The sequence below is a fragment of the Passer domesticus genome, chromosome 13 (assembly GCF_036417665.1).
Source record: "Passer domesticus isolate bPasDom1 chromosome 13, bPasDom1.hap1, whole genome shotgun sequence".
In the NCBI taxonomy this organism is placed as follows: Eukaryota; Metazoa; Chordata; class Aves; order Passeriformes; family Passeridae; genus Passer; species Passer domesticus.
Genome location: NC_087486.1, coordinates 13,566,651 through 13,591,808, shown reverse-complemented (window position 1 = coordinate 13,591,808; position 25,158 = coordinate 13,566,651). Strand labels below are relative to the sequence as shown.

The 25,158-nt window shown below is 37.9% G+C and overlaps 1 protein-coding gene across 25 annotated transcripts in view; it reads right to left on the bottom strand.

Annotated features, from left to right (window-relative positions):
- Positions 1–25,158, bottom strand: part of TENM2 (teneurin transmembrane protein 2) — a 1,348,016-nt gene that overhangs the window by 215,507 nt on the left and 1,107,351 nt on the right. For all 25 annotated transcript variants that reach the window (XM_064387797.1, XM_064387800.1, XM_064387808.1 and 22 more), the window contains one exon: positions 4,504–4,713. In XM_064387797.1, the coding sequence (XP_064243867.1) occupies positions 4,504–4,713 (210 nt within the window). The remainder of the gene's footprint in view (positions 1–4,503; positions 4,714–25,158) is intronic.

Genomic DNA, 25,158 nt, shown 5'->3' with positions numbered 1-25,158 from the left:
GTTTAATAACAATAAACCCTCTCTAGTAAAGGCAAAAGTGCAAACAACAAAAACTCTTCTCTTTTTTCCACGTAAGGTTGAAAACCAGTCTGTTATATAGAATTTTGATATAATAATGCCATTAAAATGGCATTTCAACAAGCTGAGTCACCTTATATTACAAAAAAAAAAAAAAAAATATAAAACACATACAAGAAGAAATAAACCTGTTCCTATTGTTACCTGTAAGAAACCATCTCATGAAATGGTATGGGAGGAAATGACCTTCTTTTAAAAGGAAAATAAAACAAACTAACTTTTCATGGCTAAAAGGTCTCATCTCCTTCTACATTGTTTGTGTTTTTGCAAATACTATCAGCAGGTGCACCAGATTTCAAAAACCTCTTGTCCTTCATCACATATAATTGTGCTGCATATTATATTAAGAAATACAAGCAGAGGAATGTAAGTGATGGGAGTTCAATTAAAACCAGCATAATATCTTGTTGCATAGAAAATGATTCTGCAACTGAAACAGGTTCTAATGAGAGAAAAAAGGAATACATTTTCACATATTTTTAATTACATACAACTTCCTCAAACATGATTTTTAATAATATATTCCATTAGGTTAACATCATATTTAAAGAAAGTGCTTTTTCTGATTTCATTTCAGGTTTGATTTTGAGCAATTATTGTGTCATTGTTCTGCAGTAGAAAGGTTGAATTCATTTGCTGTGTGGTTATGCTAGTTATGATTGATGTCGCTTCTCCAAATGATAAACCAATCACCCCGATGATGTAATGTCATTTTAAGAGTGCTATAATCACATTTCTCTCAAACTGGGAGTTCTGATGAGTTCTAACTAAGATTTATTGTAGATTAAAGGCCTTTATAATATCAACAATAGATTGCTCATTTGATAGAATATTTGATTAGGTATTTTTTTCAGGAAAATGATTTTTTCCATATGTATTAAGCATGGCTCTTGTGAAGGGCACAGGGCAGCACATGTGGATGAGTGGCTCCTCATATCCAAAAAGGTTCATCTTAAACCTCTTGAGGAACCACCTGTAATTGCAGAGCTTGAAGCAAGAGAAGTATCCAATCAGACAAACAAGAAGCTTCTATAGTGTAATTAGTAGAAGACATTGGCAAATATTTCATATTCAGCATGTACTTTGAAGAGTAGGATAGAAGTATTTAAAGAAGCAGCTAGAAAATGCTAGCAAAAAATTATGAATGATTGACAATTATCTGGGATCTAAGCCTTATATATAAGCATCTACAAGTCTTCCTTTTTAACCCAAGCCCATACTTAAGCAAAATATTTACATTTAATTATTGTCTCTCAAATCCAATTGTCTGGATCTATATTGCTAGGTTTCCAAAGGAACTAAAAAAAAATACTAAAAAAATTTAAAAGAAGAATGAAGAAAAACCCCACAACCAGAGCATAATCAATGTTTTCTTCTCATGCAGATGGTAAAAGCCTCTCTGAAAATCTTTCAAGGATAATGATAAGCCACAAAAAGTAGTAACTTTCTCCAATTTAATGTATAAGTCATTATCTGTCGTATTTTTTTATAAGCTCTAAAAAGAAACATTGTGAGAACTAAAGAAAAAAATTGACACCACTAGGAAATGCTCATTATTTTGCAGAGGATCCATTAAGTCCAGAATAACTCATGCTACAGAACACTCTGTGCTGACCAAGCCATTATGCATGTGTGTATGGTAAAAAAAAAAAATTTAAAAGGGCACCTGCATCTTATACCCTGAAAATTAAAAGTCATTATATATTATATTACTGTTTATTAAAGAAGTAAATGGGATATGTGGGGGAAAAAAGTGTTAAAACGTAGAATAAACAAAGAAAAGCCAATCAGAGGATGCCAAAAAGGTTTCTTGGGTCAGCCCACAGTAACTGTTAAACACAAAGCTTTTAAGGATACAAACAAGCAGTGATTATGATTTAAAATGAAACATAAAGAGCTCTTCCATCAAATTTTCTAACGTTGTTTTACTGCCACTTCCTTCATTTGGCTTCCTAAGAAAAGCCATGCTGGTTCCCTCAGTCCCAGCAGTGGCTGTAATTACCAAGGACTCAAGTATCCACCCAGTCTTTTTTTTTTAGCTCAAATTCCCTGACCTTGATTTTTTTTCTCCTTATTTCATCCCTCTCCCATTTACTTTTTCCATTCCCCTTTAAAATCTCATCAACTGCTTGATCCACCACACCTTTTAGACAGTGTTCTCTCACTTTTTATTCCTTCCTTCAGCTGGGAGCATTCCCTGTTCCTGAGCTCTGAGACAAGGCAAGCATTCCTCCCTGCACACAGGTAATGATCCATCACCAACCCAGGAACCAGAGCTGCTTTTTCCATGAATATCCCTTTACATTTCTCTGCCCTAAGGTCCCCTGTCATTTTATTTCCCTGTTACTTGGACTCACAGGTGCTTTTGTGATTCTCCACAAGCTGACCTTGTTCTTAGCACCCTGCCATCACCTACTTTCCTACCCCACCATCTTCTCTGAGTATTTTAATGTCCTGTGAAAATTCATTGGGAAACTCCAACTTCTGCTCACTGTCTTTCACATAACTGCTCACCATGCAGGAACCTTCCCTCTTACCCTGTGCTAGGTTAAATGCTTCCTTGAAGGCATTTAGTGACAGATTTTGCTGAGACCCTTTTGAAAACACAAAGACCCTTCAATCAGCTGGATCACCCTCAGTCAGAAATGGCTGAGCCCTGCAAAATCCTCTTGAATGTTTCTAAGGCATGAAACTACACTGACTCAAAGATTAATTACACCCACTTGCTGACCCCCTCCCCATTTCCATGGCTTCTACAGAGTTGCCCATTACAGACTTTGAGACCTGCAGATCCCACATCACCCCAAATCTCTTAAAACCCCCTCCAAAGCGGCATCATATTTTCCAATACACTCAAGAAGCAAGGAAGCACACTCAGCTTCTGAATTATTATTTCCTTGTGCAATTATATTTTAACATACCTTAACAGGGTTAAAGGATAATTCAGGATGGAAGGATCCCCAGGAGGTGCAGCACATGTTGCTGTTGACATGGCCACCACACACAGAGTATCATGATACAATATCAGAAGGCTTCAAGCTTCTCCCCTTCTTGTCCTTCAAGGACAACCTTTTACCCCCTCCATGTTCATGCCCTACCCCTGTGTGCCCTCTGCTCCCTTTGGTGGTTGGTCAATGCCCCTGGGTACTCCATGGCTCATTGCTGTCAGTGCTGCTCACCTGCTGCTCACAGCTGTGCCACTGGGGATGGGGCTGGGCCAGTCCCATCCCAATCCTCACAAATTGTGCCTACAGGGGCCCAGTCCAGTTTCCTGCCAAGCAAAGACAGCTCTGAGGTCAGAGCAAGTAGCTCAGGATTTCAGCTGCAGGATTTCAGCCAACGCGTTCTCGAAAAGCTCCAAGGACAGGTGCTGGACAGGCTCCCAGGGCCACCTGCTCTAACCCAATGCTTAGGGAAAAAATTATCTCTAATGTCCACCCAATGTTCTGTTTCAAGTTCTGCTCCCTGCTCACCTCCCACCACACCCCCAGCCCCTGTTAAAGGGGGGGGTGTTCAGGTGTGCTGGGTGCACCCCAAAGTCCCACATCACACAGAACCTCCCGTGCTGCTCAGAGCTCCCTTGTTACAGCAAAGAGACTCCCTGGGCAGACCAGAAACTGCACGGAAGCTCTAAATCTACTATGTTCAGTTAAATAACAAACAACATGTATCTCTAATAATAAAAAAGGTGCTAGAATAGCTTCTTTTGATTTGTCTGTATTTCTAAAAGGGGACTGCATCTTCACTCCACAGTTTTTGGCTGTCAAAATGAAAAGTCAGCACCTACTAATAAAAATTAAAATAAAAAAATGAAAAGAGGGAAAAGAGATGAAAGAAAACCCTAGGCACTACAGATTCCATGACTGATAGAGCTGCAAATGTTTTAAAACAGTGGCCTGAAAGAAAAGAATTAATTTGCTGAAAAATAGCAGATCTTAGTTAAACGTGACATTGCAAGTACAGAACCAGACAGATTCAGAAACAAGAACAGACACAGACTGGCAGAAGCAACATGCATTTTTAGATACAAAACCTCATCACCAAATGATGTATTAGATTAGCCCATGCAGAACAAAGAACCATTGTGTGTACATTTCTCTCCTACCAGATGCAACAAGGAGCAGGAAACCTACTTTGAAAAATAAATCCCTCTTATGCCAAGAATTCAATAATATTTTTTACACAGCTCCTACCACACTTCAAACTAAAAATCTCTCTATAGTAAAATGAAGGAACACCATTTATGATGGATTGTGTTTCCAGGAATTTTCCATTAAATAAACCAGTAAGGTTTTCTTTGCCCCATTTCCGTAGATGCTCTCGATTTTCTGCTGATGCAAGAACACATTTTCACATTCAAAAAGAAGGTATAAAACTGGCACAAACATGTCACAAACAAACTCCATATGTTTGCAATTTTCTTACCACTGCTGGAAGCCTGCTGTGGCCCTGAACACGCTCGCAGCAGATATGAATTAGGAGAGAACTCCTCGTCAGGGTTGGTGTCCATGATTTGATGGGACGTGTTGCTGTCTAGCAATGGCATCTGGCAGCTAACTGGTGGAGGATTATGAGAACTGGGCAGCTGAGCAGATGGGAGAAGGCTGGACGAGGATGTAGGTGGAATGGGACGACCTGGGAAAGAGGACAGAGGGATCAAAGATCAGCAATGACTAATGAAAAAACCCCAGCAGCCAAGTCATGGCACTGTAACCTCCCGTGGTTACACTCCATTACTGCCATGCACAACCCCCCAGTCTCCCCAACCAGGCCCTTTGTACCACATTTCCTGAAATTACATCACATCTGCACATCTCTTAAAATAATAATAGTGTGCTGATCAATTTTTTGGTTTTTTTAACCAGGAAAATTGCTTCAGCAAAGAATCTCTCAGAGGCAGGAAGCAACCTTCCTAGGACTTTCTTCAAGCTAAGAATGCTGTGGATCTTCCCAGATCCCACTGAGAGATGTGACAGGAGGGGACAGCAGGGCTGAAAGGCAATTATTCCACTTCAGAGATGGGCTAAAGCTGGAACCTGGGCTGGCAGCTCTCAGCTCTGCTCTCTTTCCTCTCCCATTGCTTTCCTCACCAGAGCTGTAGGAGCAGAATTTCCTACCCAGCCAGGTTTAATTCCAACCCTGAAGCCCCATCCATAATGGGTATAAAATACTTCAGCCCACAGCAACAATATGGTCTTGGTCACAAAAAATAGTGATATCAAGTCAACCACAAAAGTGTTTATAGCTATTAATCCTATTCTTTTGTGAACTCCCATAACTTTACATTAATCCATTCCATCAAATGCACACAGATGAAGACAGGGTTTTTTTTATTGTGTTTTTTTTTTTTTTCTTTTGCATTTCAAGTTTATCTAGTGCATTGAAGAAATTCTTCATGAATAATTTAAATGTAAGAAAATATGACCTTTGTGATACTGCCAAAGTCTGTAAGGCAGAGATCTGCTACAAATGTTGAAACACAGCAGAACTACATAAAATGGTATATCTTTATTTCCATCATTCTTAAAGAAACAGTAGTAGAGAAAATACACACTGATTTTCTCATTAGTTATATCTTCTTTTTTTTTTTTTTTTAATCAAGGACCCCTCACTTCATATGAATTACCCTAAGGTTTATACCATTAGGTAAATATATGGAATCACAGGTGAAATTCCAAATGAGGGGGGAAAAAAAGCAAGAAAATTAAAAGTTCCAGCTCTCACATATAAATTCTATTTGGGATGCAGCAATCAACCAAAGGCACATGCAGATACTGAAAACCACCAACTTTGCACTCCTGGTAATAGCAAATAACAAGAAGTACTTTCTTCCCTTCAAAAACTTTTGAAATAAAATAAAAATCAGAATACAGGCAAGTGACACTTATGATTATTTGTTATTATATTTTTAGCCCTGGATAAGTTGATAAGACTGAATGACCAAGATATTATAGGACAGAAATGGATTTAAGCTACTCCATAGTAACTCCCACCTGCAATCTTTTATGCTACAGAAAATTCAATATGAATTCAATATTTTCATTGTGGACTTGCATTTGTGAGGAAATAATTCTAATATTGATGATAGAAATAATTACTATTATTATTCATGATTATGCTATTCTTATGAAATACTACCAGGAATAACCTAAACATTCCAGGGATGTGATTGAGCAAGACCAGCTTCTAATTATTTCTTTGCAATGTGCAGAAAGAAGCAGAGAGGCTGAGGTTTGACACACCTCTGACAGGAACGTGACACTCGTGCCCACTGTGTGCATTTAATTTTCACATATTCTGGCTCTGCTTCAACACTGTGAAGTTGAAAGAAGCAGCTTTATAAATTCTAAATCTGCACTGACTGCATGTATCATATGGAAATATATTACTATACTATGAAACTGTTGGATGTGTGAGAGTATGAGATGAAGGAAAAGATCTTTTCCTTTTGTGGAAACTACATATGGTATTTTAGAGCAATTTAGGTACATTTTTGCAGAATACATTGAGAAATGAAAAAAACCCTCAAACCTCGAGAATTCTTTTGCAGGGAATGCTAATAACATTGTTACCATCATGAAATAGTGCAGCCCAAATCCCTGAAGAAAAGGCAAAATGTCTAATTACTGCAGCTCTGTTTGCAGTTGAGAGGAATCAGAAGGTATGGAGCTGGTAAAACGTGGCATCACTTTGGTGGGAAGTTGGCTCCTGAGGAAGATCTGCCCACAATCACGGGCTGATGGCAAAACAGAGATGCCTGTGAGCCACAGAACCTACTGACAGTCCATCCTCTGGCTAGACTGCTTAATAAACAACCAAATTTAATTAAAACTTTTCTTGTGGTTGGGACATTCTTGGTCTATCAAGCTGAGTTTTTTGCATCTACTAAACATTAAACTCCCACTACAGTCTTATCTACCCTCTTTGAGGAACTCTTAAAAAAACATCTCTCTCCACTCCCAGCCCCTGAAACACACAGGATCTCTCAAGACACCAAGCCTTTTGTAAAATTTGGTGGGAAATTAATTGAAAAATTACTGAACAGGAACAGAAAGACTCCATCAAGCTTTTTTGCCTTAAGAAATTAATCTAAGGGGTAACTATCTCTAGCACTACAGTCAAGAGAATGGTTTGGGAAAGGTGAAAGTCTCAAAGCATGGGGATTCAGTTAGGCTACAAAGAGCATAAAATGTGTAATTTTTTTTGTTACTATACACTCATAAGTGAGAAATAAGGGGTTTGATTCATACTTCCATGAATATCTTGGTTAAATAAGTTCAATGTAACATTTAAAAGAACAGAGTGAGCTTTGCAGGGTCTATAAACCTGTAGACCCATTCATGTGTCTACAGACATCTCAACAGTCATATTTTGAAACTCTTTAAAGTATTCTAAATTTCCATTGCTTCTCAATGGGATTTGCAATATCCTACAGTCTATAAAAATACTGTGACATATGATAACATCATATTTCTATTACACTGCTGTTTTCAAAAGTTAAATCATAATAGAAGTTTCTACAATTTGTTTTCATATAGTAATATATTAAAGCTTCTCTGAATAAGTTTTTTATCTAGGTAAGCATTGAGAGAATCCTATGTAATGGATACTTACAGTGACAGCAATAATGTAATTGTGTAACACAGTCAAAGAAACATAAACCAGATACAAATGCTAGAAAGGGAACCAGGCTTAAAGCTGATGTATTACATTTTCAAAAGGGAATTGTATCAGTTCTTTTCCCAATATCTGTTCATATGCATGTTCATACTGCATATACTCATGCATGACAAAGACTTGCACAGACACTGAATACAGCATTCGTAAGGCATTTTGCAAAAAGCAAGCAGCCAAGAAGAAAAAACAAATTTCCTCTCCTCCCACCCCTTTCTCCTGTCATTTATCTCATCTTCCTTTTTTAGAGTGAAGGAAGAAACGTGGTAATTCTTCATTCAGATTTGGGCTTGCTTTGGGCTTCCACACCACACAGCACCTCAGTCTGCAAGAGCCTTCTTTACCCTAATTTCACTTATGTTCCATTTTCCTTTTAAATCAGCCTCGTGTTTCTTCACCAGCCCAGGAATTTTTATGAAACCATTCCACAATTACTGCTACACTTTAAGTCCTTAATGCTTAAAATCTGCTGTAGAACCTACATTCAGAAATCAGGCCATGCTCACAGCCAGTAATGTCTCAAGCCCAGCCAGGGAAGAAGAGTCCTGTTCATCTCAATCACAGAAACACATTGGGAAAAGAGATACTTCACTTGCCATTAGCCTGAAAGACCACACCATCACCAGAAGGACAAAAAAAATAAAAAACAAGAAAAAGACTGCCTGCAATCACTCGCAGCATGAATATACATAAACAAGAGACACAATCAAAGAAGAGATGCAAGACGCTCATCAGTTACTGAAGGATATTTTCATACTCTCTATTCTTCTTCCTCCTTTAAAGGACCTATATGGTTTTGTGCATAAATAAAGCCCACGTGTGTGTAAAACCCTGGCCTCTATATTTCACCATGGTGCATGACAGAAAACAGGGAACCAAAAAACCCCTCTGGAATTTGACATTTTTGAGCAGCAATCATGGAAATATCCATCCCAAAATGCGTGTGTATGCATTTATACACTTTTTTATAGATTGAAGTATATTTACACATACAACTCTAGATAAACATGCATAATATCCAAAAACATACATTATTTTATCAGGTCTAAAGATAAATCCAGACTCCTTAAATAGCTATTTTGCCATTAATTTGGACAGGAGGGAAGATCACAACCTATGTGTTGCCATCTCACACTCTTTAAGTTACACATTTCAGTCAGTCCTGTCATTTAACACCTCTGAGTCCCAGGGGTGATAAATACTGATGTCAAAGCTTATTGTATCTGTAATGGAATTCTCAAGCTTTTTCCATTAGCAGAATCTCTCTTCTAAGGATAGACATGTGTAGCAAACATCTGTGTAGAATGTTCAACCCCGTGCATTTTCAGCATGAAATGTCATATACCTAAGCAGAATATCTTCATTGATAACTGAAATTTATGACAGAAAATCTTCCCATATGAAGAGGCGTTATAAGCAAGATCAGCTTTCAAAGCTTTCAACAGATGTTAATCTTCACAATCAACTGACTGTAATGTAACTGTTCTGTTCTTCTCTAAGGATATCTGCCAGTCAAGCAGCCAATAAACATAAATGCCCTGTAAAAGCTAAATTAGTCACATGTATTGCCATCAATAAAGCCCCTCTGTTCCACAGCTCAGGTCATAAGGACCTGGGCTCAGGTAGAAAAGGTAGATACCAGGCAGTGTCCCCCTGTGCAACCCCTGGCAGGTTAGATTGCAGAAAGGAGGGAAACTTTAAGGTAACTTTTTCAAAAACAGCTCTTTGCAAGATGTAGTGGCATGTAAGTGTTAATGCAGGAAGCTAAGGAAGCAATGAGAGCAGAAGAGTTGTTTCTTCATAACTGATGGCATCAGAAACACTGTGTAAAATACTTAATTGGCAATTAAGATTTTGACATTTACTGATTGAAGCTGCTGGTATTCATGTTACACCACTACAAAGTATAGGACCCTGTGCAAAGTAATCCCATAAAATTATGTTAGTGACTTATATGATGGACAGGATCATTAACTGCAGTTGCTGCATTGCTCATTTATACCAAAATTATACACAGAGGGCAATCTAACAATGGAATGGGGGGTGTATTAACTGTGATAATGATAAAAGGGGGTGATAAAAGAGAAAGATCAGATCTGGGCCTCCTTTGCTCCCTTCCATCAGGAAGGCTGGACAGAATCAGTACAAGGACCACAGGCAGGTCCCTGTCACAGCTCACAGCCCTCCTCCACCAAACACATTTGCACTACATTTTCAAGTCAGCCCAAACTGAAGCACCTACATTGTCAGCATTGCTAAGTTCACTTTAAAGAGTGAGAAAAGCTGCTAAATGTGTCAGGAAACAATTAGATAAGCAAGATGCACATTTTTGCAGTGCAAAGCACTATAAATTAAGCAGGTAGCTGATGAAGGTGAAACTTTCCTGAAGCACAGCACATTCAGAAGACTCTCCCCTTCTTCCCCCGAAAAATTGCCTTCTGCAGAAGAAGAAAAATATCTCCTCTTAATATGTATGCACAGCACTGCTCACCACTGGCTTGGGCCCTCTTAAGCAGTTATATTTAATAAACTAAATATATATTGTCCTAACTGGCACAAGGAACATAAATATTTTGTACTTGGTGAATTACTGCAGTTAAATGGCACGGGTGGGGAGCAGCATGTCTGATTTTTGCAGCTAAACTGGCATTTGTGCTTCCAGGCACCCAGCAGGAAAAGCTCTGCTCAGGGGAGAAAGCTCTTCCCCCTAGAGCCAAGCAGCCTGTGCTGCCTGCTCCCAGGAGAGGCAGGACAGCTCCCAGGAGTTAGCCAGGAGCAAGCAGCAATGCTCAGCCAGCTGTGCAGAGCATTCTCTTAACCCCTGACTGCAGACTGCACTGCCAGTGGTGCCTTGTGAAGGCTGACTTAGAACAGAGGCTAGGCAGGGTTAAAGGATAGATTTATTAAAAGGCCTTAATGGATCCACCTTGGGCAGCACAAGAGCCTGGCCAGGGCTAACCCAGGCTGAATCCAAGATGGTCACAAAACACACGACTGGTCACGGGGTCTCTCACTTTTATAAGTTTTGGTCCATTTGCATATTGGAGTTAATTGTCCAATTATAGCTTTAGGTTATGAAGTTCCATCCTCATTTTTCTCTCTTCAATTCACCATTTATGTATAATGCTGTTATATATTTACACCTTTTGGGCCTGGAGCTTGTAATGGCTGTCCTTGCTCAAGCTGGAAAAGGATTGTTCTGTCTGCCTACCCCGTGAAGGGAACTTTAGCTTACTATGAAGCTCAGAGCTACACACTAAAGCAGCACAGAATCTGACAAAATATGAAACCTAAAACTTAAGGCACCACAAGGAGGGAGAGACAAAACAAAAGCCCCAAATGAAGTATGGGAGAAAAAGAGGGAAAGGAATCAAACATTCTGTGATCATTTTATTCAGCTCCAAGTTGTTTCCTCTTGCCTAAACTGCTGCACTTCTTCTCTAGGGCAAACAGGATTTGAAAGAGCAAAAGATAAAGATATAAATCAGGATTTGGATGACAGAGAGTTATCACTGAAGAAAAGTACTTCCAGTCCTCCTGAAGCTCCTATCTCTGAAAGCAAACAGGCACAAAACCAGCCAAGCTAAGAAAAAGATTTTCACAGAGTCTATTTCACAGAAGTCAAAGGAGAAAACATGGTCTTTCTAAAAGCCCAGACCTGTTTTCTGATGTGTTTAGGTATTTTTCTGCATCACAACAGATAGTAAGGGCCACTAAGGATGCAGCTGATGCCATCACATCATACCAGAGAAAGAGAGAATGGTGCTGAGACAATTAAAAAAAAATAGCAAAAGAGAGATTTAGACACAGTAAGTCATCACCTGTGATTTATGCAACAGTGAATCAGCAAAGGCAGTTCAGCACCACAGGTTTGTGTTTTTCCCATTTAACAAAATTAGTAACTCAACATCTTGTTTAGTTTTCTCGACACTTGTTAAAAAATATTTATTTTACAAAAAAGCAAAACAACAAACCATAGAAATATATTAATATTTAATATATTTCTTCTCCCTCTCCTCTGAAGTAAAACCATTACTGCACAACCAGGAATACAGTCTGAGAACTGTAGATAATAGAAAAGGGAAAGATGAAGAACCACCAGCAAGTTCTGATCCCTATTTTTTTACTGCAAATAAATTCTAGAAGCTTGTTTAAGCTTTGTTGTCTTCCTTAAACCATTTGACCTCTGTACATGATTAATATTTTCTGCAGTACTGCACATATGTAATCTTTGAATATGGAAATCACTGTACCAACAGAAGATATTATCATTGCAAAAACTCTGCAGGAGAATGAGACTAACTTGGAAATCAATCACTTCTGACTTCCAGTGTTGAAGTTAAATTATTTTTTCTAAGCAATCCATCTACAAAATGTATCAGTTTTATGAAATTTGGATATTAAAAATAAGGAGAGTCATGACTTCAGAATTATCTAAACCAATTCAGTATGTAAAGGAATAATTTGCTGCTGTCAAAAGCTAATGTCACTTAATTCTTGTCTTGTTAAATCATCTGATGCCCCCTTCTTTTTTAGTTAAACAAAGATAAATAATAAAAGCAATTTACAGCTAGAAGATGTTAGGGTTCTGCAGCTGTTCAATGTCTTCTGGGCAGATTAGATTCTGTAATGAGAAGTTACAAGCCTCATTTTATAAAAGCTGTTGCTGTCTCGGGAAAAACATCAGTGAATAAGATTAGAAAACCCTTTTCCTTCATGAACCTATTACACTCACAAGCTGATTACTTGGCATATGTTTGATACCTTCATAGCTGGAAAACAGTAATTTGTTTCAATGATTTTTTCCCATCACTCAAAGTCAAAATGTCTCCTCTAATATTACCCTACCTCTGATTCAGCCAGGAAAACCAGAGACAAATCTATGGGAACAAAACTCACACCAACCAGAATTAATTTAACTTCCCTAAAAAAAGGTTCTACTGAACTAACTATAACTAACATTAAATTGTAACAACTTATCAGCTGCCTGTTCCTTGTGGGACAAAAATAACATTCTAAGATTAGGAATGTGTTTAGAAGAAACTTATTGGAAGATCCACAACCATATGTGAATGAACTTTATGGTAACTTAATAACATGTGCAGCTTTTAAAAATTGGGAAGAAAGAAAATTCCCTGTTTATCAATCTTACCAGCTAAATTCATGTCAGGGAATTCCATTAAAAAGGGGTGGTAATTAGGCTCTGGCTAGGTAATTAGCAGGCACCCTGTGAAATCTTCCCTCTCAGATCAATCCAGAAGTACTTGATTTGATCTTCATTCAGGGACACCAGGAGTTCAGACTGAGCTAGGCTACAAACTAGTTTCCACTATCCAAACACCTTCTGTTTACCTTCACCTTATTTTAGTGAAATTCTAAGTACTGTTAAACAACCACTCACACCATCTCCACTGCATTTACCCCTGAATGTTGGCTTTATGTCTATTAGAGAAATTTATTTCCAGGGACGTTGCAACACTCAGCAATTCAAGTGCCTGGAGTCACTAATAGGTGGGATATAAATAACAGTGTCTTGAACAAACATGAGAAAACTCCAACCTGTAATTATTTAACAAACTCTGAGAGTGGTACCCAGTTAGTATTAACTGGTGGGAGTTGGATAATGATTATGGGATTTGTGTTAACTCTTTGCAGCCTACTAAAATAAGCAGCTCCATTTTCTGGAGGAAAAATGGGAAATGAAAACAAGGCTGCACATGACCCACATTATATAAATAGCCAAATAATTTAAATAACATGCTTAAAATCTACTCTATCATATGCCAGTGCTATATTCTGGCTAATTCTGCTTCAGGCTATTAAAGTCTACTTTTTTTGGTTCCACCTACAGTTAAAATATGGTTGCTATTTGCTTTCTAAATGTGTGGTGAACACACTTCTGAATTACTGCTATCCCACTGCTGTGACACACTCTAGAGATGTTTTTATTTTAGTGCTGGCAGATAGGAAGGTGCAGTCAGAACAGCAGCAGGATCATGGGAATTATTCTTCCATTATCCTTGATACTTAAATTTACACAACACAATCTTGAGATTTATATTTTCCTTGCTTCAATTGGTTTCTTCTCTCAACATCCAGCTTTGCATTTCTTACACCAACAATATTGACTAAGCAGGAGTTGTGGGTGTACAAGCAAACTAAAAGTTTGACTTTCCGGTCTTCTCTGTCACTGGTGGGATTTTCCAAAGCAGAAAAGCATATCAGAATTTAACCTCCCTCTGTCTTAGTGCCCTTCAGGTAGCCATCCTTTTTCCTTAAACATTTAGCAGGTGCTGCAAACGTTTCAGACTGTTGTAATATTTTACACTGAACTTCTGAGTGCCCCTGCTGAAGTTACCACCCTTGTAACCTGTTCCAGGCTGAACAACCATCCCAGCATTTAACAGCAAAGCACAGTGAAACCTCCATGTCACTCAATGCAAACTCGATTTTTGCCTTCAGCACAGCCAGAGTTTCTGCAATTTTCTGAAGTCCTGAAAAGCTTCTGAGCAGGGAGCAACTCTCCCAGCTGCAATCTTTTCCTGACTGGAATACCAGGCTGCTGTGCTCATTCAGTGCAGGATAATCCTCTGTGCTCAAGTCTAGGAATACAGCCTGGACCCAAAGTGCAGTTTAAAATGTAAGGGGAAGTGAAATACCATCACAAAGGATGAGCTAGGCCTAACTAACCCTTTAAAATCTCTCTGATGTCTTTTGGTAGAGCTAGCTATACCCTGAAGATGGTAACGAATACACAAAGTACCCCAGCATGGGATTATGGACAACCTACCAAATCACAAATACGCAGATAAAATTTTGTTTTCACCTAGTATTGATCAAGGTTGGAAATACTTCCATTTTGTAAAGGTGATTTCTAGTTCAGAGTTTGGGAAGTAGACTCAAATAAAGAAGCAGAATATAAACTACAATCTATAGACCACACCTTAGCAGAAGACTGGAATCTGCTCACTTTTCTTACATGAAAACGGAAAAATATTTATTCCTAAGTGAGAAGGTTTGTGTCAAATTTCCCTTTATGTGAAAAGATTTAGCCAAAATAAAACCTAAGTGGCAGACTGCAACACAACAGTGATCAGACCATTAATTATTTTACCACTGCTGTGTATCACCATAATTAATGGCACTCCGTGAGACCAATACAGGAAATTAAAATTTCCTTTTAATGAAAAGAAATTGTAGACATGAAAGGCCACTATATGAAAAATGGATCTTGATTCTGCAGTACTAAAATAACCTGTAACCTGATTAAAAGGCATTTGGAAGTACAAAACTAGATGTGTTAAAAAGGTAAGAAATCAAAAGATTTCTTTTTCATTATAGTTACAGTTAAAGTTGCCAGAATGAAGGAATAAAGATACATGTTCTTCCCCTGCAACAAATGGGCTCTGTTCCATGCTTTTTGGTAAAGCAAAAACCCCAGTGAAAATCAAACAGGCTACAGAGTGGCTTGAATGTACCATTCTGTATTTCAGCACAAACTGTATTTTTAAAACAATGACAGTTTCTCTCATCTTTTCAGTCTTAAAGCACTTTAAAACTACAACCCAGAAATACATGGACAAAGAGAAATTAAAGCAACCGAAGCTGAAATATGCTACTTAGGAATCCAAAGTTTGTTTACACCATTAGAAGGCACTCAAATATATATCCCCATAAATGACAAGGTCCCAGCAGCAAATTAACAGGAACAATTTTCCCATCTCAGGAGCTGTCAAGATGGGCTCTGTTAGCCAATTTATCTTACTCTAGCACATCTCTGGTGCTTGTCAATCAATATGTGAAACATTTGGTGTTGATTGCCATTTTTCTATCCACTTCCTTTTGCCTCTCGTACCAGGCAATTTACTGCAAGTCAATCAAGGTTGAAGCAGACCTTGTTTAAATAAAACACTGTTGAGTTCTTTTCACACCAACAATTTCAAAAACAGAATGAGCTCTAGCTCTTCACATTTACATTTATACTACTTTTTCTGTTTTTCCCAAATGCCATGCTCAAGCTATAAGTCATAACTAAACTCAGCCGAAGGCTTATGGAGAAATCAGTCAAGGAAGATGAACTGCATAGAACTGTAAATGCTTTTTCTGTCAAAAATTCAGGCTATCAATGGAGACAGACAACATTAAAAAGTACTTAAATAATCTGGGATTGTTTCTTTTTTACCCTTGCTTGAAGTCAGGTCTCCACACTGGAAAAACAACTTCTAACTTGTCTGAATTTCTTAACTCTGGATAAATATTTCAAATATTCATTTATGCTGGTATTTTAAGGTAAGAGCAGCTCAACTACTGTGTTTATAGCTGCATGTTACAAATAAATGTATGAAGAAAGTCAATTCTCCCAACTAGAACCTGGTCCCACATTAAACACACCAGCTTCCTCTCACAGCTTCTCTCTCACATTCAGATGAAACAATTGCAGAACAATCCCAGGACACACCACAGCTGATTTTGGCAGTACCTTGGCATCACTTGTAAGCAGTGAGGCAGAGAAATAGGGCAGAAGAACATCCTTTGCACTATGTAATTTTACAGGTATACAACTGAAACAAGATACACTTACAGTATGCAACACCTGACATTTTTTAAACTTTCTACCCAGTAACTTGGTTTTACAAACAACAGCTACAAACCCTCTCTACTGTGCTCAGTGCTGTTTCAATTCTTAGGTTCACCACGGACTGCAGAATTAACCCCACAACAATTCACACCAGTGGCACATAGAACTACTGTCTGCTGAGTTAGAGCAGCCATTAAACACCTGCTAGGTGCTGCAAGCACTTTTAGGTGCCATAACTACAGAGACTGGCATCCATTTATTAAGCTTAACACCATTATTTATTATATCCCCATATGCTAAATCCACCAATGTACAAGAGCAACAAAAGAAAATGCAAGTCAGACCAAGCCCTAAGATCCCCAAAGTAGTAATCTCCTATGGGCAACACAGGACAAATTCCTTTAATAACAAAGAGAAAGAAAGTGAATATGTTACTGTTATTAGGGAGATAATCCACTCCTGCCGTTAATTCTGAAAGAGACAAAAGTGCAAGACATTCAAAACCCCACAAGCTCAATCACATATACATGTTAGCATACATGGAATATACATTATTTCATAGATATTATATATGTACACATAAGAGAATAAATACATCACTCTCTTTATGTTAGGAAATGAATGGTCTTTGAAAGAGAAAAAAATCCTCAGTTTCTTCCCTGGTCATCAACTTACAAATTTGCAACAACACCAAAAATTGCCTGTAATTAGCACCTCTTAATATTTAATGACAAGAAGATCCCTGGTCATTTGCTTATACTTTTGTCTGAGACCTAATATCTTCTTGATCCATAGTACACAGAAGGAAATAGATAAAATACCTGAAACAGAGTCAGAGTGAGAAATAAAGTACATTACAAGGCATATTCAATCACCAGTCCCACCTTGAGCAGTGTATTTTAAAAATCCTTACGTTATGCCAGCATAACAAATACTACAACTCAAATGGGATGCATTTCACTATCTTTTGGGTAAAGAATGCTCCAGATCTCCACATTAATTATAAAATAATAAATGTTAAACAGCTTATAGTACTAGTCTCCTACGAGGGGAAAACCTCTGCTGTTTATCCTCCCCAAGGGGCTACTGTAGGTAACCCTTCTCAGGCAGGCCCCAATTAAAGGATCTTCCTTTTACTCTGCTTCAAGTAATAGGTGAAAAAAAAAAAACACCAAAAAAGCCCACCAAAATTCAGTTAATAAGATTTGGGAGCATGCCACCTATATAGATGTTCTATAAACACATGCAAATATAGACATACACACACAAGTATATTTGTATACACACTGGGATATGTGGGGTCCTAACACTACCAAGAGTTGATCTTTGAGTTACTTTCAGAAAAAATTTTCAACAGCCATGAGAAGAAAGTTACATGTTTTACTTGATATTGATGTCAGTAAAACAAAACCAAACCAAACCCAAAATCAACAAACCAGCAAGGTGGAGGTATTAAAAAGTATGTCCTGCAAGGCAAAACCAGTTAGCCTGATTTATGCCAATATGATCTAAATTCTGCTTCAGTAACAATAGCCAGGAGCCCACAGTAAAACTATCATAAAAGTAATATAACAATTCCAGATTGCCAGTTTTAATTAAGGGTGATTTCCCTGCCATCTTCCAAAAGATGCCTCCTACACTAAAGCACGAAGAACCACGCTTATATAACATTTATTTTAGAATTTTCAGTGATAGGACATCACTTACACATCACAAAACTTCCCTTTCATTCCCTTGCACCTATCTAAAACCTACCTAGAGAAAAATCTTCAGAAATCTCTGGGCTTCTTCAAATCTAAATTTTGCCACAGGCATACATGAGATTTTTACAGTGTCAGCTATGTGGATGCTACTCAGAGTTTGCAGAAAGCTCATGTCTGGAATTCAGGTTTACAGCTGGGCTCAGTCAAGTTATTGGAAAAGCATTTCCTCCAAAATAAACTCAAACACAACAAACAACCCCCTGCACCTGCTTAGGAAGTGTTTGTCTTGGCTCACAGCAAAGCCTGTCTTTTCATCAGCAGGATTTTTCCCCAACATGTTGTACCAATTTCCTGGTATGTGCTTTCTGACTATGGATACAAAAGGCAATATAAGATGTTTCTGCCACAGAAGGAAGCAGTAGGTGATGGGTGGAGTTATTTATTAACTGAATGCCCTAAATAAGCAACTGGCTCAGGTCAGAGCAATTCACAGCCTGTCCCCTCTCTGCCCAGCCCCTTGTCCTCTATCCTCCAAATCTTCTCAGAGTTTCCATTGGGGCCCTGAAAAGGCTGAACACAAGGTTTGATGGATTTTAGGGGAATGTAGATGAAGTTAGTAAGACAGAGAGGCTCAATATAGAGAGAAGCAGTGTTCACTGCCAGAGGGTTACAGAGTTAGTTACCATCCTCTCTGAAAAGGGGATCACATTTTTCACTATCCTCACCATTAGACAAAAGTCCAGGACTTTTATCTGTTCATACCCTCTTTTTTTTCTTTCCCCTCCAATACCAGATTGCTTAAAACCTTATTTTAACAAGAACCTGCAATTTTAGCTGCTAAGAGAACTTCACTTTCCTGTCTCTACAGCCCCAGGGACTAATTGAGAAGATTACCTGAAGGCTTGAGGTCTAAATGCTCCAGAAAGAAAAACCTGCTTAAAACAATTTCTACAAAGAATGCTGACAGAAATAGGAACAACTAGGAGATCTTCCTGTCAGTGCAAGGTTTTACAATCACAAAAGAGAGCATGCTGGATGTTATCATGTGTTGGGAAAACCAGCAGCAACACAGCAGGTTTCAATGATTTATTTTATTGCAGTACACAGAAGGGTGATAGTTAAGGAGCTTGTTTTCACTACAAATCACAGATGTGAAAAAAAGTCTTGATCTAAAACTATCCTGAACTAAGAATGGGCCAAGTTTTCTTCTGTCAAGTTTTCAGTCCTTGCTGACTTGCCACAGCAAAGGATGAAATTTGTGAAGTGTCTACAGCTGAAATAATGCTTCTCTCAGCTATCATGGAGATCATACAAAAGTGGATTGAGGAATAAGTGGAGTAGATATGTAAGAAAGAGTCAAAGACAATTTTAAAAGATGCCATTTTACCTACAGTTAGTGAAATGAAAACTAGAGAATCCACCCTCCTCTTCTATCAGAAGTCATGACCCCATCAAAAACTGATGTACAAAACGGTTCCAGCAAGGTTGGTTAATAGAAATAATACATCACTATCCAGCCCATTTGGGGCTTTTGTTCTTAAACACTTCAGTAAATGGGCCTGTTTTTTAACTCCAACAGATAATTATGAAGTGCAATAAAAAATTCAAATTATGTTAATAGGCCAGAGAACAACGGCTGTTTCTGAAATCACTGGCAATTACTAGACATAATGGTTCTCAATTAAGCTGGAGGGTATTTTCAATCGTTCATAATTCACTATTTTAAAAGTATCATAAAAATATATAAAAGTGAGTTGTTAATAAAACTTTCAGACCGACCATGTAGCTGTGTGTCACAGAAAGTAATACTTATTTTATTTTGATGGTGCTTATTCCCTTGTGAATGATATGTGAATTGTGAGTGAAGGGAAGGTAACTGCCTGGGATTTGTTTCACTCGGTGCTCCTAAGTGGAAGAGGAGTGATATTTCTTTCTTGAGCAACTTCAGTTTCCCTTAGGAATACATCAGCAATCATACATGTCTTTCCCAATTCTATTTTTATATCCTACAGCTCACAATAGAAACTTTAATGCATATGTGGCTGTGAACCAGAGGTATCACTGCTTGCCCACTTTCAGATTGCTATTTCACATATTCTTCAAGGCAATAAAATGGACCAAAATGGAAAAATTAAGGCATAAAATAAGAAATTTTGAGGATCATGAAATGGTAAATAATAAGCATCTTTCAAATGTAAGCTTGATTCACAATAGATTTCTACCAAATCAAATAAAACAAATTTAAAAAATGAAACCATTAAGGAAAGATCAGTTGGTGATAATTACTACCCACACTTCACTAAAACTAGCACTTACTTGTCCACCACACGTTTAACCTTGCATTAGGGTAAAAGCACAGCTGCAAATTGCTAAGTTCTCATTGTAACTTTACTACATATGATTAATGAGCAGTGTTCTGGAGACACACCTGAACTACCTGAGTGAATGTATTTGAACATACATGGGCATTTGTTTTATTTATTTATTTCCAAACCAATGACACCTTAAAAACATTTCTCTAATTCAGCCACTTCAACCTTCCTCCTGCCAATAAGAAAATCTTATTTGATTTTTATTCAAATACATTTGCACACATATTCCTGAGAAAGAGTAAATCATTCAAGAATAGTTCCTAACTTCAGAAATTCATATTTTCATATTTAAACAGCAACTCAAAAGATTGAAGCACGACACAATAATTCATCATTGGAAGAGAGCCATTCATCATCCAGACCTCAGGATCTGTTGAGAGTCTTTATTGCTTTGGCCTCATTAAAATGGTGCAAACCATGAACTAACATAAATCTGTATCTCTAAATATTCTCTTCCTTAATTTTTTAATAGCTCCACACAAAGGGAAAGGTTAAAACCAATTCAAAGAAATACAAATACTAGTAAAATTTCCCTAATGAACTGTTAGTTGTTGGCTTGAGCCATTTCACTTTAAAAATATTACTTAAATTTCTGAATGAATTAGTAATTAGACTCTATACTGACCTTCTTTGGTTTTTGTTTTGTTTTAGGGTGTGGTGTGCTGGCATTTTTTAATTCCTTCATTTTTATTCCCTGCTCTCTTTTACTTCTTTCACTTTTGGTCTCAAACTTACAGCTAAAGTAAATCTCAAGTGTTACAGCTGGACAAAGATATCTACATAAGGACTACATTGTAATTCAAACTTCATTCCAAATGGGACAGAAATATTCTGAACTCATTCCTATGCAGAAAACACTTGTTTTTCTATCTCATTAAGATCATCATACAATATCAACAGATGCTTAAAAGCCTCTAGTGCTCAAGGAAATGTAGAGAAAATTGAAACAGAAGTACTTATGAATGGTAATCTAATGACACTGCAAAGATTTGACTTTTCTGTACTGCATCTACCAAAACACATATCCCAACACTCCCTCCACCAAAAGCCAAATCCTGTCATTAAACAGCTACCATTTTTATGTTACTTCTTACTGGTTGGCGCTGTGAGCAGGAGTTCATCATTTTACTTCAGAAAAAGTAAAAATAAAAGAAAATAGGCTTGGGTTGAAGTGTCCCTGAATTCCCCACACCCTGAGTGGCTGCCATGCCCACAGAACAGAATATTACCATTATATATAATCACAGTAAACAAGCATCTGGCTGTCATTTAAAATACAGCTTCTCTCTATTGGTAATAAGAAACATTTTCTGCTAATTTCTGTTATCTGTAAATCTCTCTTGGCATTCCAACTCTGCACTTAATGTGCTGTACTCGCTCCACTTTATGCACAATGAACACTGCCATCAAATGTCAGCATGTCTTCTTGTTATCTTAAAGATAGGCAGGGATTCACTCAATGAACCATCTAAAGAGTAAGAAGATACAGGATAAAGAGATATTTATTTATTATGGCACAGATATTTAACAGAAACACATATATATATATATCTACACACACATATATATGGGATTTTTCCCTTTTACACCAGGGAAATAAGCATAGTCATTTGCAAAAACCCCTCACTAGTATTTCCTCTGTTGATTTAAACTTGACTTCAACTCCCATTCTGCAATTAAATTAAGTTACTTATGCATCCATCTACCACAACTCTATAGGACACCAGCCCCAGGTTGATTGTGCCTGCTCAATTTCAGGTATCACTGTTTGCTCCCTGCTACTCCAACAGGAGAAAGCAGAAGCTGAGTTTCAAGCAACTGCCCTATTTTGTTTTTCATACATCCTGTCCTTTTAGACTGCTGGAAAATTAATCTGCAAATGACCCTTAAAAACAATATGAGCACAGTGCACAGGTGAGAAGCAGCAGCCTTGAAAAATTAAAATTGTGTAATACATTTTTCTTTTTGATTTAGTGGTGAAAAGAAACCCAGTTGACCGAATTCACTAGTATGAAGTCACTGCAAGGAATGTCACAATTCTGCCACAGGTTTCAAACTTTAAAATGGACAAAGTGTTTCATATGCCTCAGGAGGAATAGCAATATTTTGGTTAAATAAAAGAGAATTTTTAGAAGTCTTGACCTGTAATTGAGTGCCTATATTTTCAATTTTTATTAAACTCTGTGTCTTATTCTCTCCTCATTTAGATGCTTGCAAAATAAATATAATTATATCCAACTTAAATAACTTTGGAACCTTGAGCTGCAGGTGCTGGTATGCTGTATCTATTACCATATTTTAAACCCTTTTAAGAAGATTGCATTAATTTCTATGATAATTTAGAGCCCATAATGCATTCCAAGATGTGAATAGATGTTAATCACCAAGGAATGATTTTCCTGTATACTAACGAAGTCATGCTGCAACCAGTAACTATTACTTTTAAAATTCAATATTGCCACTGAAAGACTTAGATTAAGATTTGTTAAAGTAACTATACCCCTGATATGGGTTTAAAAACCCCAAAGTAATTAACAACTACATCAATAGCTATGGCCTTCCTATCTACAGAAATTATTAGGACAGAAAATGTTTATAGTATTCAGCTCATTCCTTGCCTAGTATTATTAAAACTTATCCATGCATATTTAATTTCTGCCACCACCATAGACCAGGACAGCAGCCAGCTCAAAGACAGCAGGCAGAAAAGAGGCTTTTTTATTACAATGATATTATGTTTAATAGTACAGATACATCACTGAGGGAAAGCTGACAGCTGTGATTGCAGAACTATTCTGATATTTAGATTGCGAACATTCAGCCAGAGTTGGCCTCTCGTGTAAGTCAAGCTCAGTTTGTTCCATCAGCCTCTAACAGAGCAGCATTCAAATTGAAACATCTCCTCAACCAGGTGAAAATTTGCCATGTTTTCCTGGAACAAGCCAGGAAAACACAGCTTTTCCCCAGCCTAATAGTAACTAAGCATGCCTTTCTACAATACCCCGGTCAATGTTGCTCCTGGACAGCAGTCAAAAGCAGGATGCAGCACAGGTGAGCCATTGCCTTGCCACTGTCAGCAAGGTGACCCAAAGAGAAGGAGTATTGAAAATCCAGGCGACCCCAAATCTGGGAATGCATCTGACTCCATAGCTTTGGAATGCTGAATGCTCACTTTATTGAAACTATATTGTATTACATTATACTACATTAAAGAGAGATAGATGCTATACTACATCACACTTCTAACTACTGAAAACCTCGTGATTCTCTGCCCGAGAGTCCCGACCCACACAGGGGGATCCAAGTGCTCACCTCTGGAGTTCTCTCTCCAGAACACATTCCACATGGGCACAGACACAGAAGCAGCATATGAGATAAGAATAGTTTTGATCATTCTTTTCTCTGCTTCCCTCTGTTCAGAGGCCACATGAATTCCACAAAGGAGCACTCTGATGGGCTGGACCATTCCTCGGGAAGGGACCCTCGGTGCCCATCTGGTCCAGCTGCCAGGGCCTCAGGAGTCACAGCCCCTTGCTGAGAGCATTGTCCCCATGCCTCGGGCACTGCCAGGCCTGGGCATCTGCAGGAAGATGTTCCAGGGCCTGGGCACCCCAAAGAGAGCAGCTACAACGGGGGTGACCCCAGCAGAGCTGTGTCTGCTCCGGCCTGACTGAGCGGAACAACGAGATCCTGTCAGCATTTCAAACTTTCCACACAGTTAAAATTTTATACATTGAGATGTTTCAGAGGAAAATTACTGTTTTAACTTTTTTTTTTTTTTGCCTGTAGACAACAAGCAGGTTCAGAGGGGCAGCTGAAAGCCATTACTGAGGTAACCCCAGCTGCTGCTGCCTCTGCCCCGATCAACCCACACGGCCTAACTGGGCATGGGGATTCAGTGGTGTGAGGAGGACTGCAGGCACTGCTCTCTCACTAGAATAAACATTTTTCCCCTCAAATATCCTCTTCAAATGTTTTAAAACCAGCAATAACTTCATTCCATGCTCTAAGGTGGGCTTCAATTTCGGGGGTGTCCATGATGGTGTCAGAACAATCCCTGAAATACATTATGATGTGCGGGAAGAAAATCAGCTCCTATGTGAAATACGAGTAAAAGAAAGAATTCAGAAAACTCTGGGGGGGACTTGTAGATCAACTTTTGTTATGATCACTTAAAAGACTTTGCACTCTTTCTGGCATCATGCTTGACACTGCTGAACACTTTCAAATTCTGCTGCCTTCAACAGAAGTTCATTATGCCTTTCTAAAATGTGACAAAAGGTAGCAGATAATTTAAGACAGCTTAAAAGGTCCCAAATCCTCTGAAACCCAGAAATATAGCATTACTAATGCAGAACAAATTTGACTTTTGAGATACATTGAAGGATTCTGTAGAAGAATAATTTATTTACTCTTCTTTTACATTTAAATAGTTCACTTTACAAGATTAAGATCTAATTGAGAAATTAAATATTTGAATCTTTACCTTTTTTTTTAAACAACAATCTGGGATAATTTGATGGTTGCGTATTTTTGTAGCAGCAGTCAATGCCATTTGAGCAGTGACAGGATTTAAACTGCCACCAATACAAATTAAATCATTAGCTGCTAGATGTAGAAAAATTCGGAATCGTGAATTTCATTCTCAAGAGACAAGCAGAGAAAGAATTTATTCTCACACGTTTTATATAAATAATCACTTAAATCTGTACTTGTTAAGTACAAAATATGTGTTAGCATAACAAAGTATCTG